This window comes from Argopecten irradians, chromosome 12 (assembly GCF_041381155.1).
Source record: "Argopecten irradians isolate NY chromosome 12, Ai_NY, whole genome shotgun sequence".
NCBI classification, from domain to species: Eukaryota; Metazoa; Mollusca; class Bivalvia; order Pectinida; family Pectinidae; genus Argopecten; species Argopecten irradians.
This window is the reverse complement of record NC_091145.1, coordinates 26,764,582-26,777,518: the sequence shown is the minus strand read 5'-3', so window position 1 is coordinate 26,777,518 and position 12,937 is coordinate 26,764,582. Positions and strand designations below refer to the sequence as shown.

Genomic DNA, 12,937 nt, shown 5'->3' with positions numbered 1-12,937 from the left:
CAATGTTGAGTCGGATTATCAATGAAGATCAGTCAAATATATTCACCTTAAAAAGAAAATACAGTTTGCAAATGATAAACATTTCTAAAATATATTTTTTTTTCAAAAAATTCCCCATGATCGTTTTCAATATGGCATTTAAAATAACATTATTAATAGCATAGATGTTATCAAAGGTATTATTATTCCAAAATTTTAGTATGATAACACTGTAAAAACGCAAAGCACGATTTTCAGAAAGATTTGTGACAAAAATATTACTACAGAATGTTTCACGCCACAGAAATGATTTTATAACGTTTAATACTACAGAACATCTAGACGTGTCTTTATCATTCTTTGTATTCAAAACAATGCTCCATATACTTACAGTTATAAGCAAAAACATAATTAGCAAAGCATTATATCAAGAAACAGCGTTTAACAAAGCTATATCGTACAATCGCCTCGTAGGACTTTTTACGATTTTAGAATTGCTTAAAAGGAGACTTGATTGACAATTAATGTAACATTACTTCTCAATACTTAGACTGGCCACCAGTCTCTAGAATATTGAAAATCACTGAAATGGCTTGATTATGTTTGCTTCTAGTCTGATGTCTAAGATTCAAACTAGGGAGTAATCCAGTATTAGAACTCTGTTGAGAAAGTCTTATCAACAACGAAGGGCCAGTCTACTTAACACTATTTATCTGTGTTTACGGCATATGAAAGGATCAAGGATTGTTTTCGTTAAAAATATGCATTTTTTCGGGATGCAATACATTCTTTTTAATGTTTTTATCTTTGAAATAAAATTAGAAGCTCAAACTTTTCAATGGTTGTAATGGTGTAAAGTAACTTTTGTAACTAAAGAAAAATACTTATTTGTCTGCTCCTGTTTTCGATAGAGAAAAATACCATCTGTCAGTAGTGGAACATCTTTGAGCAACGCTTCGTACACAATACCATCTAGAAGGGTTTTATGATGCAAATATGATTTAGCATTGCTTATACCACATAACACTAGACTATGTAACATGGTCTATTATACTATATGTGATTTAGCAATATATTGTCTAGTATTTATACTGTGATCTACTGTTATATGTTTCAAACATAATGTGATTGGGAGACGCTTTTAGTTCTAGACTAGTAAGTCCAGTGTACCGATACTATAAAATGCCAAATCTTGAGATGTAATTTATAAGTCATAGGTCTAATTTTCTTTCCTTTTCTCTTTTCTTTACCACCGAGAAACAATATATTAACAGCTTAGGTTGCGATATTGAACATTTTGAAACATATTTGTTCCTTAATTTGTTTTTTGATGTTTTTCCATATGATATAATAAGGGGTACTTATAGAGCGTTATAGTACCATGGTTTGACAGGACAGGAAATCCTGAGAAAGTAAAGTGTGAAAGTACGACGGATAAGCCATATTGAGTTAAATAGTGAAACAGTAAAGTAAGGTCTTTGTTTTACTCCACGTGAAATCTAGGGACGTGTATATCTAGTATTGGGACCATAGTTTTACTCTCACGTGAAATCTAGGGATGTGTAAACTTAGTTTTGGACTATTTGTTTTTCTCTCACGTGAATTCCAAGGATGTGTAACTCACGTGAAATCTAGGGATGTGTATCTCACGTGAAATCTAGGGATGTGTAACTCACGTGAAATCTAGGGATGTGTATATCTAGCATTGGGACCTTCGTTTTCGTGTGTTTTGTGGGGGAGAGAGTAAATAGTACCGAAGGTGTATGATAAACCAATTACACAGTGTAGTTCGGACTGTGTATTACAGCCAGCCTCAGACCCAAGAATAACACTAGTACCTTTAGGTGTGGGCGTTACTACTGGTGATTGTGTACTTTTTATACTAGTCCCCTAATCATTTACACATGTAGGTACATTGCCAAGTAGTACCGACTCAGTACTCTACAGCATATTGTACAGTAGTGTTATTCGATAGGTGTCTCCATGACGTGTGTGCAGTTACTTCTGAAATCTACATCATCATCGTCGGCCCCCCCCCCCCCCAAACACCCCTCCCCCCTCTTCACCTCGTCCTCTTTCCCATTATCTTCGCCGTAGCCGTTTAGTAGTGTACTCGATACATCAGAGTGTTACGTGTAATTGAATTGATAATATAATATAATTTCAACGTGTGTTTGATATGTGAATTAGAAATCTACATCATCGCCACCTCCTTCTCTTCGTCCTCATTATCTTCATACAATCATTATTGTTATTACTTACATGTATGGTTCTAGCTAGGGCGAGTTTTCAAATTATGATTTATATGTGAAATAGAAGTCTTCGTCATCGTACCCCCCCCCCCCCCTACCCATCGTTATCATCGTCATAATCGTCGTCGTCGTCGTTTATCTAAGATTCTTAAAAATTGTTGATGTGTGGTGAGTGACAGAGATTTCAATGTTTTATCGTCCTCTCTTATCATCATAAATCATAATCATCATCATCATCGTCATCGTCATCATCGTTTACCTCATTGTATAGCCAATGCAAGTGTTCGATGTGTAATTGTGTAACAGAATACCTTTTCAACACGTGTGTTTTATATGTAAAATATTAATCCATATACTGTGAGGCATTGTAACTTAATTAATAAATAAGTCAGTTAATGCGTGTAACAAAAATACCACATATAACCTTGCACAGCCGGTTAATAGAATCGATAATACATCGGGTAGTCAAGCTTGTCTAGCTCAGCGCTGTTTTACATCCAACATATCAATTATGTTTGCAATATCTAAGACCAACACTGGCATTTTACTTAAAAATACATTAATTAGTAACTATCATTAATTTGATAAATGTTGTTTAGTACACATGTAATTAATGAGTTTCGGTGTTTTCCATAATTTTGTGGATTAGAGTAAGACTAAATAGTATTAGACCTGTACATCTGTTGACAAGACCGGTATTCATTCTGCATACTGAAGCGCTATACAGATCAATGCTCCATTAACTTTGTCCTGATCATGGTGCTGGTAAATTATCAATTAATGACATGAATACCTGACGATAACGACACGGGCCCATTGACACGCGCTATAACGGGACCGGATGTAGATTGAGCAAATATCAGGTAAAACTACCACGGGTACTAACGCTATATCTAAACAATTATCGACCGTAGTGTAATAAAGACATTAGTCATATATATACAGGTAAATGGTAAGGGGTGGGGGTGCAGGTGGCGGAGATCGGGGAGCAATTCTTGGGGGTGAGGAGTACAGGTGACGGGGATCAGAGAGCAATTATTGGGGATGGGGAGTACATGTTACGGGGATCGGGGAGCAATTCCTGGGGGTGGGGGTACATGTGACGGGTGTCTGGGAACAATTCTTGGGGATGGCGAGTACCGGTGACGGGGATCGGTGAGCAATTCCTGGGGATGGGGAATACAGGTGACGGGGATCGGGGAGCAATTCTTGGGAATGGGGAGTACAGGTGACGGGGATCGGGGAGCAATTCTTGGGGATGGAGAGTACAGGTGACGGGGATCGGGGAGCAATTTCTGGGGTGGGAGTACAGGTGACGGGGATCGGGAGGCAATTCTTCGGGATGGGGAGTACAGTTGGCGGGGATCGGGGAGCAATTCTTGGGGATGGAGAGTACAGGTGAAAGGGATCGGGGAGCAATTCTTGGGGATGGGGAGTACAGGTGACGGGGATCAGAGAGCAATTATTGGGGATGGGGAGTACATGTTACGGGGATCGGGGAGCAATTCCTGGGGGTGGGGGTACATGTGACGGGTGTCTGGGAACAATTCTTGGGGATGGCGAGTACCGGTGACGGGGATCGGTGAGCAATTCCTGGGGATGGGGAATACAGGTGACGGGGATCGGGGAGCAATTCTTGGGAATGGGGAGTACAGGTGACGGGGATCGGGGAGCAATTCTTGGGGATGGAGAGTACAGGTGACGGGGATCGGGGAGCAATTTCTGGGGTGGGAGTACAGGTGACGGGGATCGGGAGGCAATTCTTCGGGATGGGGAGTACAGTTGGCGGGGATCGGGGAGCAATTCTTGGGGATGGAGAGTACAGGTGAAAGGGATCGGGGAGCAATTCTTGGGGATGGGGAGTACAGTTGGCGGGGATCGGGGAGCAATTTCTGGGGTGGGAGTACAGGTGACGGGGATCGGGAGGCAATTCTTGGGGATGGGGAGTACAGTTGGCGGGGATCGGGGAGCAATTCTTGGGGATGGAGAGTACAGGTGAAAGGGATCGGGGAGCAATTCTTGGGGATGGAGAGTACAGGTGACGGGGATCGGGGAGCAATTCTTGGGAATGGGGAGTACATATGACGGGGATCGGGGAGCAATTCTTGGGGATGGGGAGTACAGTTGGCGGGGATCGGGGAGCAATTCTTGAGGGTGGGCAGTACAGGTGAAAGGGATCGGGGAGCAATTCTTGGGGATGGGGAGTACAGGTGACGGGAATCGGGGAGCAATTCTTGAGGGTGGGCAGTACAGGTGACGGGGATCGGAGAGTAAGTCTTGAGGGATGGCAGTACAGGTGACGGGGGTCGGGGTGTAATTCTTGATGGTGGGCAGTACAGGTGACGGGGGTCGGGGAGCAATTCCTTGGGGTTGGGAGTGTAGGTGACGGGGTCGGGGAGCAATTCTCGGGGATGGGGAGTACAGGCATCGGGGATCGGGGAGTAAGTCTTTGGGGATGGCAGTACAGGTGACGGGGGTCGGGGTGTAATTCTTGATGGTGGGCAGTACAGGTGACGGGGGTCGAGGAGCAATTCCTTGGGGTCGGGAGTACAGCTGACGGGGGTCGGGGAGCAATTCTTATGACAGGAGGGATGAGAAGACCAGTTGACGGGGGTTGAGTTGCAATTCCTTGGGTTGGGGAGTACATATGACGGGGGTCGGGCAATTCTTGTTGGTCGGAGGGGGCAGGTGACGGGCATCGGGGAGGATTTTTTGTGGAGGTTTTGGAATACAGGTGACGGTCATCGGAGTAATTCGTTGGGGTTAGGAGTACAGTTGACGGAGATAGGGGAGCAATTACGAGAGTACAGGTGACTGAGTTTAGGGAGCAATTCTTTAGGGTGGGGAGTACAGGTGGCGGGTCTAGGAGCCATTCATATCGGGGGGGGGGGGGGATGGGAAGACCAGCTGACGGGGGTCGGGGAGCAATTCATGGGAGATGGGAGTGGGGAGTACATGTGACGAAGGTCGGGGAGCAATTCTTGTGTGAGGGGAGGGGGGGGGGCAGCTGTCAGGAGTTGGGAGCAATTCCTGGGGATAGGGAGTACAGGTGACGGGGGTCGAGAGCAATTCTTGTTGGGGGGGGGAGCAGGTGACAGGCATCGGGGAGTAATTTTTACGGGGGTTGGGGATACAGGTGACGGTCATCGGAGTAATATTTTCGGATTGGGAGTACAGTTGACGGGGATGGGGAGCAATTATTTGGGGCGGGGTGCACGTGGGGAGTACAGGTGACGGGGGTCGGGGTGGGGAGTCTCCAAAAACACAAAATAGCAGGCGCAACATTAAACAATGTGAAAACCGAACCAAATAAAAAGACTAATCCGGGAAAATGGTTACTGTGAAAGAGTCTGGGTGGTTCTTTTTGTGACTTTCTGATTTTGTTTTTTCTAAAATCTTATTAACGTTCGTGTATTAGCTGATGCTAAAATATATTTCAAACATATCTATGAAGTAAAAAAGGATGAATAGATTACATTTGGGAAAGGGATTTTCCTACATGCGATTATAACCGAGGTAAGGAGTTATATAGCTGAGCCTGGCCAGTTTTCAGTAGATTTTCCGCCTGTTATCATGTGACCTCGCCCATGTAATATGTTTTCCGCTTACCTCTAGTGTATTGTAACCTAGAACTACATTTTCCGTTGGCTATGGCGGTCAGAGACCATTAGTGCTTCAATAAGAACAATGGTGTACCATCAGGATTTGAGAATGGCGTGATTATTTGAGACACGTTTTTATTTCAACATAGCTCAGGACTCATTTTCACGAACATTACTTAAGGAATTCCTTAGTTTAAAATTCTCCATAGTAAAGCATTACAGATTTGTCCTGGACTTCTGTATTACTTTCCTATGCAATGGAGAATTGTTAATTAAGTAAATTCTTAAATTTAAGGAATGTTCATTACACTGGATCCAGAATATCAGTATTTGTAGTTTGAAATCATAAGCATTTAGACCTGTTAATCTCATGGGACGTTTCATGAAATTAGCCTCGATTTGTTTTCTCGTCAAGGCACGGGAAGTGAACACTTTAAATACTCTTTCTTATTGACATGCAATGAGTCTTGATATAAAAGCATTTATATATAAGCTAACAAGAAAGGGTTAGAAATAAATCTCCGTTGTAGTTAGATATTTGTGTTTAGGGATATGAGACACATATTTGTGAATGATATTTTCTTCCATACCTACGGGTGTAATACTGGCTGGTCTAGGGCAATACGCTCACGTCGCCTGAGGCTGTATTGCATGGCTACCCATGCAATAAAACCTTTTGACGTCACGGCGTCAACAAAAATTCTATTTCCTTGGAAAAAAATATTTTTATCACAAATTGACTGGTTTTACTATAAAAGATGCAAACAACGGAATTTCGATTGAAAATATCACTTAATTTTTCATGTATGAGAAATTGATTTTAGTCGTGGATTTCTTCGAATTTATTTCAAAATGGCGGCATATTATAGTTGTAAAATTGCAATAAAACGTCGAGGTATGAAAGAAAAATACTCTTTCATAAGTGGATATGAAGGATAGGGATATTCTACCCGAGGGATCACAAAATGTTGCAAAACCCTTGACAAGCCTCGGGTTTTACTACATTTTGTGACCCTCGGGTAGAATATCCCTATCCTTCGTATCCACATATGAAAGAGTCTTACAATATTTCCCAGACTCTCTGTTGACACCAAAGAAGATACTCTATGCACTGTAATTTTTCTCCATATACAAATTGTACATTTATATCCGGAGTTGTTTTCCATACTTCTTTTTAATGGCATCTGAGCACAAATATAAATATATGCCAGTGAACAGTAAATTGTGTTTGTTTTGTTTTCGTCTTAAAGGGGTAGATCGACTCGAAAGTTCTACAAATTGTTGGAATTACTTCCTTGCTGCACGCTTATAGTTCTTTAATATATTCGTATCCTAATACACATATATGTTAGGATTCAGGGTTATCTAGTATTCAGCGGTTGATATTACTTCTTTGACCGATAAATAATATTTTATACAGGCATACATTTGGTGCAGATGGACAGAACTCGTCGGCATCTGCAATATTATCAAATAAGGTCAAATCAATATAAGGTCAGCGTGCTAAAAATAGAACAATGTCTGTGTCGACTGCATCAGTACATAGTGTAAATTCATCGACAAGAACAAACAGACCTAATATAGATTTATGCATATATGTATGAATAATACACAGGTACACATGTACAGGTGTGCCAAAATCGATGGCAATCGTCATGTTAATCATCAGGTCAAATCGATATTTATAGGTTACAGTACCAAAACCAAGACTGATGCCGACTGTATGAACGAATCTATGGACAACATGGACTAACATATTACGTAAGCCCGACTGTCGATCATGAAATGGTAAAAGCGAGGTCTGATAGTCAAATAGGATATTGTGAATGCGGGGATACTACTATATATAAAATGAATAGTATGAGCATAAAGACATCCAAATACCACAAAATAAAGTCATAGTATAGTAGATGGTAACCGTTGAAACATTGGCTTTTTTGTCACTTAATGACGCCCCAGGTTTACTTTAATTTAGGAGAAAAACCATTGACAAACCATATGACAACTGCATGGGTTTAACATTCGGAATCAGGTAGATCGCGATGAACATTTTGACCACGTAGGTCTTTAAGTAAAATTATGCAGTAAAAAAGTATTGGAAATTAATCTGATGAACACACATGACACCGGTTAATTTGAAGTTCCCATACTGACGTTTGATAAAGCAGGGTCACCAAAACGCTTTAGACTGTCTTAACATCAGCAGTAAATGCTATATGAAATGAAATCAAATTGGGCATATCATTTAAGAATATCTACATAATGAAATATCAAAATTTTGGTGATTTACTCCCATATAATATATGAATACAAAACCAAACCATTATCCACTTACACTTGTAATATTTGGGTAATGACATGCATGAGGTTGCCATTGTGAACAAATATGATTTCACATTGTAGGTTTTAATCGAAATGTGATTAAGAAATGGAATGTAAAACGTATTGGCAATGTGACGTCATTTGGTTTATATTGACATCGTTCCATTTCCAGCACTATGTATAACAAGATGTTCAAATAAACTTAAATGAGAGTCGCACGAACTATCTATTTTCTGGCTGATTTTGGTTTGTGTTCTTGTACAAGTGATTTTGGTCTGTGTTTGTACAAGTGATTTGGTCTGTGTTTGTACAAATGATTTTGGTCTGTGTTTGTACAAGTGATTTTTATCTGTGTTTGTACAAGTAATCTTAGTCGGTGTTTGTATAAGTGATTTTGGTCTGTGTTTGTCAAAGTGATTTTAGTCGGTGTTTGTACAAGTGATTTTGGTCTGTGTTTGTACAAATGATTTTGGTTTGTGTTTGTACAAGTGATTTTTATCTGTGTTTGTACAAGTAATCTTAGTCGGTGTTTGTATAAGTGATTTTGGTCTGTGTTTGTACAAGTGATTTTGGTCTGTGTTTGTACAAGTAATTTTTGTCTGTGTTTGTACAAGTGATTTTTGCCTGTGTTTGTACAAGTGATTTTGGTCTGTGTTTGTACAAGTGATCTTGGTCTGTATGTACAAGTGATTTTGGTCTGTGTTTGTACAAGTGATTTTTATCTATGTTTGTACAAGTGATTTTGGTCTGTACGTACAAGTGATTTTGGTCTGTGTTTGTACAAGTGATTTTTGTCTGTATGTACAAGTAGTTTTGGTCTGTGTTTGTACAACTAGTGATTTTTTTTCTCTATGTACAAGTGATTTTGGTCAGTGTTTTTATAAGTGATAGTGATCTTTGTTTGTACAAATGATTTTTGTCTATGTTTGAACAAGTAATTTTTGTGTTCTGATCTTGGTTTGTGTTTGTAGTGTAAAGCTGGTGATGAACTGCCATGTACAAAACAAGTCACTTTGGTCGTGGCTATACACCAAACATATATGTCGACAATGCCTGGCATCCATTGTACTCTGGTCCTAATGTATGACGATGGTGTCGATGCTGCCTTCATCCCCCTCCCCCACCCCTTCTCATACTCCCCCACCCCTCCCCTTCCTCCCCCAATACACGTGGCTATGATACTACACCCATCATAATACATGCCAGTAATATTTCTTAGTACCAATCAGAATACCACACACACTTGTTCTCATAACGTTCACCAAGGTAACCATGGCAACAACATGTCAATTGAAATTACATGTTAGTTTCTAATGGAAACTGCAACTAAAATTGATTTATACCATGTCCCTTACTGAGAAGTAATCATCGATAATTAGATAAGCCACGATATTCTAGAATATATAATTTACACTGTATGCACATGCATCGAGTTGCACGCTTTCTTTCCTATATGCCATTACGTACGCACGTGCTCACGTGGTCTGAAGGTTACCGAGCCACCTGGTTGGTACGATCTGAAGACGCTGTAGAACAACCTGTACATCGCGTCACTGGGGCTTTGTTGAACAAAATCGCGGTCAGCCAGTACATCACTGTTACATTTGTCTAAGTACAATACTTTGACTACACCGTTAAAATCTATTGTTAATGCAAATCGAGTGTATATTGACCATTTGACCATTATGGGAATGGCGGGCCCAAGTATGTAAATCTTTAGATCTGATATGTACGTGTGTCGATGAGCCATGCTATCGACCGCTGTATATATATGATGTAGATATACAGTATTACTAGTATAATGCGGTACATAACCTTTTCGAATCTCGTGACACGCATACATGTATGATAAGATATATTTCTGACGCCATTGTGACTCTGTGACCGTTTCGCATGATGTCACAGTGACGTCACGACACAACGGTGCTGTAGATACATGTATTACAATAAAAGCTTATAAGTCCATTAGAATAAATTTCATCAAGCGTTACCATGGATACACATTTTATCTCATTTTAACTAGCAACATCGGTGTGTTTATAACATTCCACGACGACAACATGTTTAGCAGACATTTAACAAAAACTCCTTACGTGACACTACACAGGCCGAAATCGATCAGAATGGCGTACTATAAATAGCTTGTTTATTTTACGATTGTAATGTCAGAAAAAGTCCTTCCTGCTCTTAGCAGACGATTCCTTTTATCAGAGATCGAACGAATGAAGTCCGGCTAACAATTTGCGTACGTGTATTTTAGGATTAGTTATTCAGTAAAGAGCTCCACAAAACTTTGTGACTGCAGTTTTATATGTAATCCAGTTTCTTATGGATAAACGACTTAGAAGCGCTGGTGCATCCGACGATGCCATCAACATATAAAGCGCACCATGAGGTTGTATAGTAATCAGGGAAAATGCCGGATGGTAATAATGTACACAAAAATGGTGTCACCTTATGAAATTGAAAAACGCCACCAAATTACCAATATTAGCCCAATATCAGCACAGGCGTATACACAGGTAAATGTACAGTATGTTATACGAATAGGCTGTAGCAAATAAATATATAGGTATATATATTGACTATATACTCACCCTAGCGTTGTCATGGTAACGATTGTGTACCAAAATGCCTCGGGGATACTGGTAAACCGGGTGACGGGCACATTCTTTTCCGCGTAAAACATCACTGTTGCAAATATAATTATAGCCATTGTTAGCGAAAAAAGCAAAAAGCCTAATTCGCTTGCACAACTTTTCAAAGTGTATCCAAGAATTCGCAATCCCTGTGAATGGCGAGAGAATTTAAAGATCCTGAAGACTCGGAATACTCGAAGTGTCACAAATGCGCCACTGACATCATCGTTGTCTGTGATTACAAGTCCGATATAGTAAGGAAGAATAGCAACAACATCTATTACACTCATTACGCTGCGCATAAATTTGCAGCGGTCAGGTGCAGCGTAAAGTCGAAGTAGATACTCGGCCGTAAAAATAATCACACAAGCAGTATCCAAGCAGAAAAAAGCGATTTCAAAACGTTCTCCACACGAAGGGCTTTCATCCGTCCCGGGTTTCTGGCCACATGGTATGGTTTCAACCACGTTGGCCATAACCGAAACAGCAATAAAAAAGCCGGTGACATAGTAAAATACCAAAGCTGCAGTTCCAACATGGGGGTTCTCAAAAGCCCTCCATAGCCTCTCCCTGAGGTTTGTCGCAGGATCCGAGTCCGCATTTTCCGAATTTTGATCATCTAAAAGTCTTTCCGTATTTTCCCGTCGCCTATCCCTATAATCTTCGTAACAACAGTCTCCGATGAGGTCCGGCATGATTCCGAAGAAAGCAAGTTCCTCATCGTAGGCAGATATGCATTCATGTTTAGGATAATGTAGTTTCCCTGTTCTGTAGTAGTTAAGTATGTGTCGAAAAAATTCCGGATCCCGATCGAAAAAGTAATCCTTTGAGTCATCGTCAAAGAAAAATTCCTTTTCATTAGAGCCCAGTAAGGTATCTGGGTATTTTTCTACAGTCGTTCGCCAGGTTTCGAACTTTCTTCCACTGATGTTTAGTGTTAGTTTTTCGTCCCCCCTCCTGTTCTCCGCTCGCACCACCGGCTGGGGGAGGGGATTCTGTGCCACAGGCACCCATCCTATGGCCGACGCCCTGGCAAATGGCAACCAGGCGGCAACTGAAGCCATGACGTTCGTCTTTGATGACGTGATAAAATCAAAATTCTGAAGGAATACAATTTTGAATATTTAAGGTGAACGATATAAGGCGAAAAGGGTAGAATAAATGAAGAAAACACGCCGTTTTAAATGTTTCAAAGATAATTTGAATTATAGCACAGACATTGTTTAGAAAAGCTTGACGTCTAAATGACCAAAAACAATATAATGTTTTCGAACCATACCTTGACCGAGTGTTACTATTGTCATTCTCCCCGTGTACAGGACCGTTCCCAGCTGTGAGTGTTCACTAATGTATTCACTGAACCCTCTAGAGCCATTCCGTGTTTACCCCGTGGCCATTACACCAGTCGAATGCACCACAATTCAAAACATATCTCCCAGGAATTGGTAAAATCACATGAATTTCGACTTCAAGAACTTGCTTGCATGCTGTCGTAGTTTTGAGGACCACCCCTCTGTTGATCTAGGCTAACCGCATGTGTTCGTATCTAGTATCCATTGCGAGCCTGCCGCTGTCGGAGAAATACAGGCGCTGAGAAACGGCGCTTTGCCGGTTGTCGCTGTTTCTCATTAAAACATCGTATGTGGAGAGTGAGGCGTATAGAACGTACGATCGATATCCAGCGCCGTGTTCAAAGCCCGGCAAGAGGCGGGATTGAGCGAGACATAATTAGTTTCCCTCATTCAAAATTCAACGAGGAGTAACAGTTACTTTCCTCTATTTCAACACATCTTTTGCCGGGAAATGTGTACAAATACTACTAAGGTAGCGACCCAAGTTTCGCTAACAACCCTCCGTATAGCAGCACGTTAGCGAAGGCAATGTTTTTATTTCACCGCAGCAGCAACGCTGGGATTGATTTTCCCTATTATATATTGTTCCTGAGCCAAGCAACATTTTCATGTACTGATCAATATTACAAAAGGCACAAAGGGCCTACGGATGTAAAGGTATTACTAAATACAAGGACGGTCACGATCACTAAGATTACAAGGTGAATCTTATCACTTGTAAGCATATACTGCATACAACTTTCATACGACGGAGGCGCCATATACAGACAGAGAGTATGTATCACTGTCAG

General features: G+C 40.9%; 1 protein-coding gene across 2 annotated transcripts in view; it reads right to left on the bottom strand.

Annotated features, from left to right (window-relative positions):
* The window catches only part of LOC138336702 (potassium voltage-gated channel protein Shal-like), a 70,419-nt gene extending 57,743 nt beyond the window's left edge, over nt 1–12,676 (bottom strand). For both annotated transcript variants that reach the window (XM_069286255.1, XM_069286254.1), the window contains exon 1: nt 10,753–12,676. In XM_069286255.1, the coding sequence (XP_069142356.1) occupies nt 10,753–11,858 (1,106 nt within the window). In that variant the 5' untranslated portion in view covers nt 11,859–12,676. The remainder of the gene's footprint in view (nt 1–10,752) is intronic.
* Nucleotides 12,677–12,937: the final 261 nt, after the last annotated feature.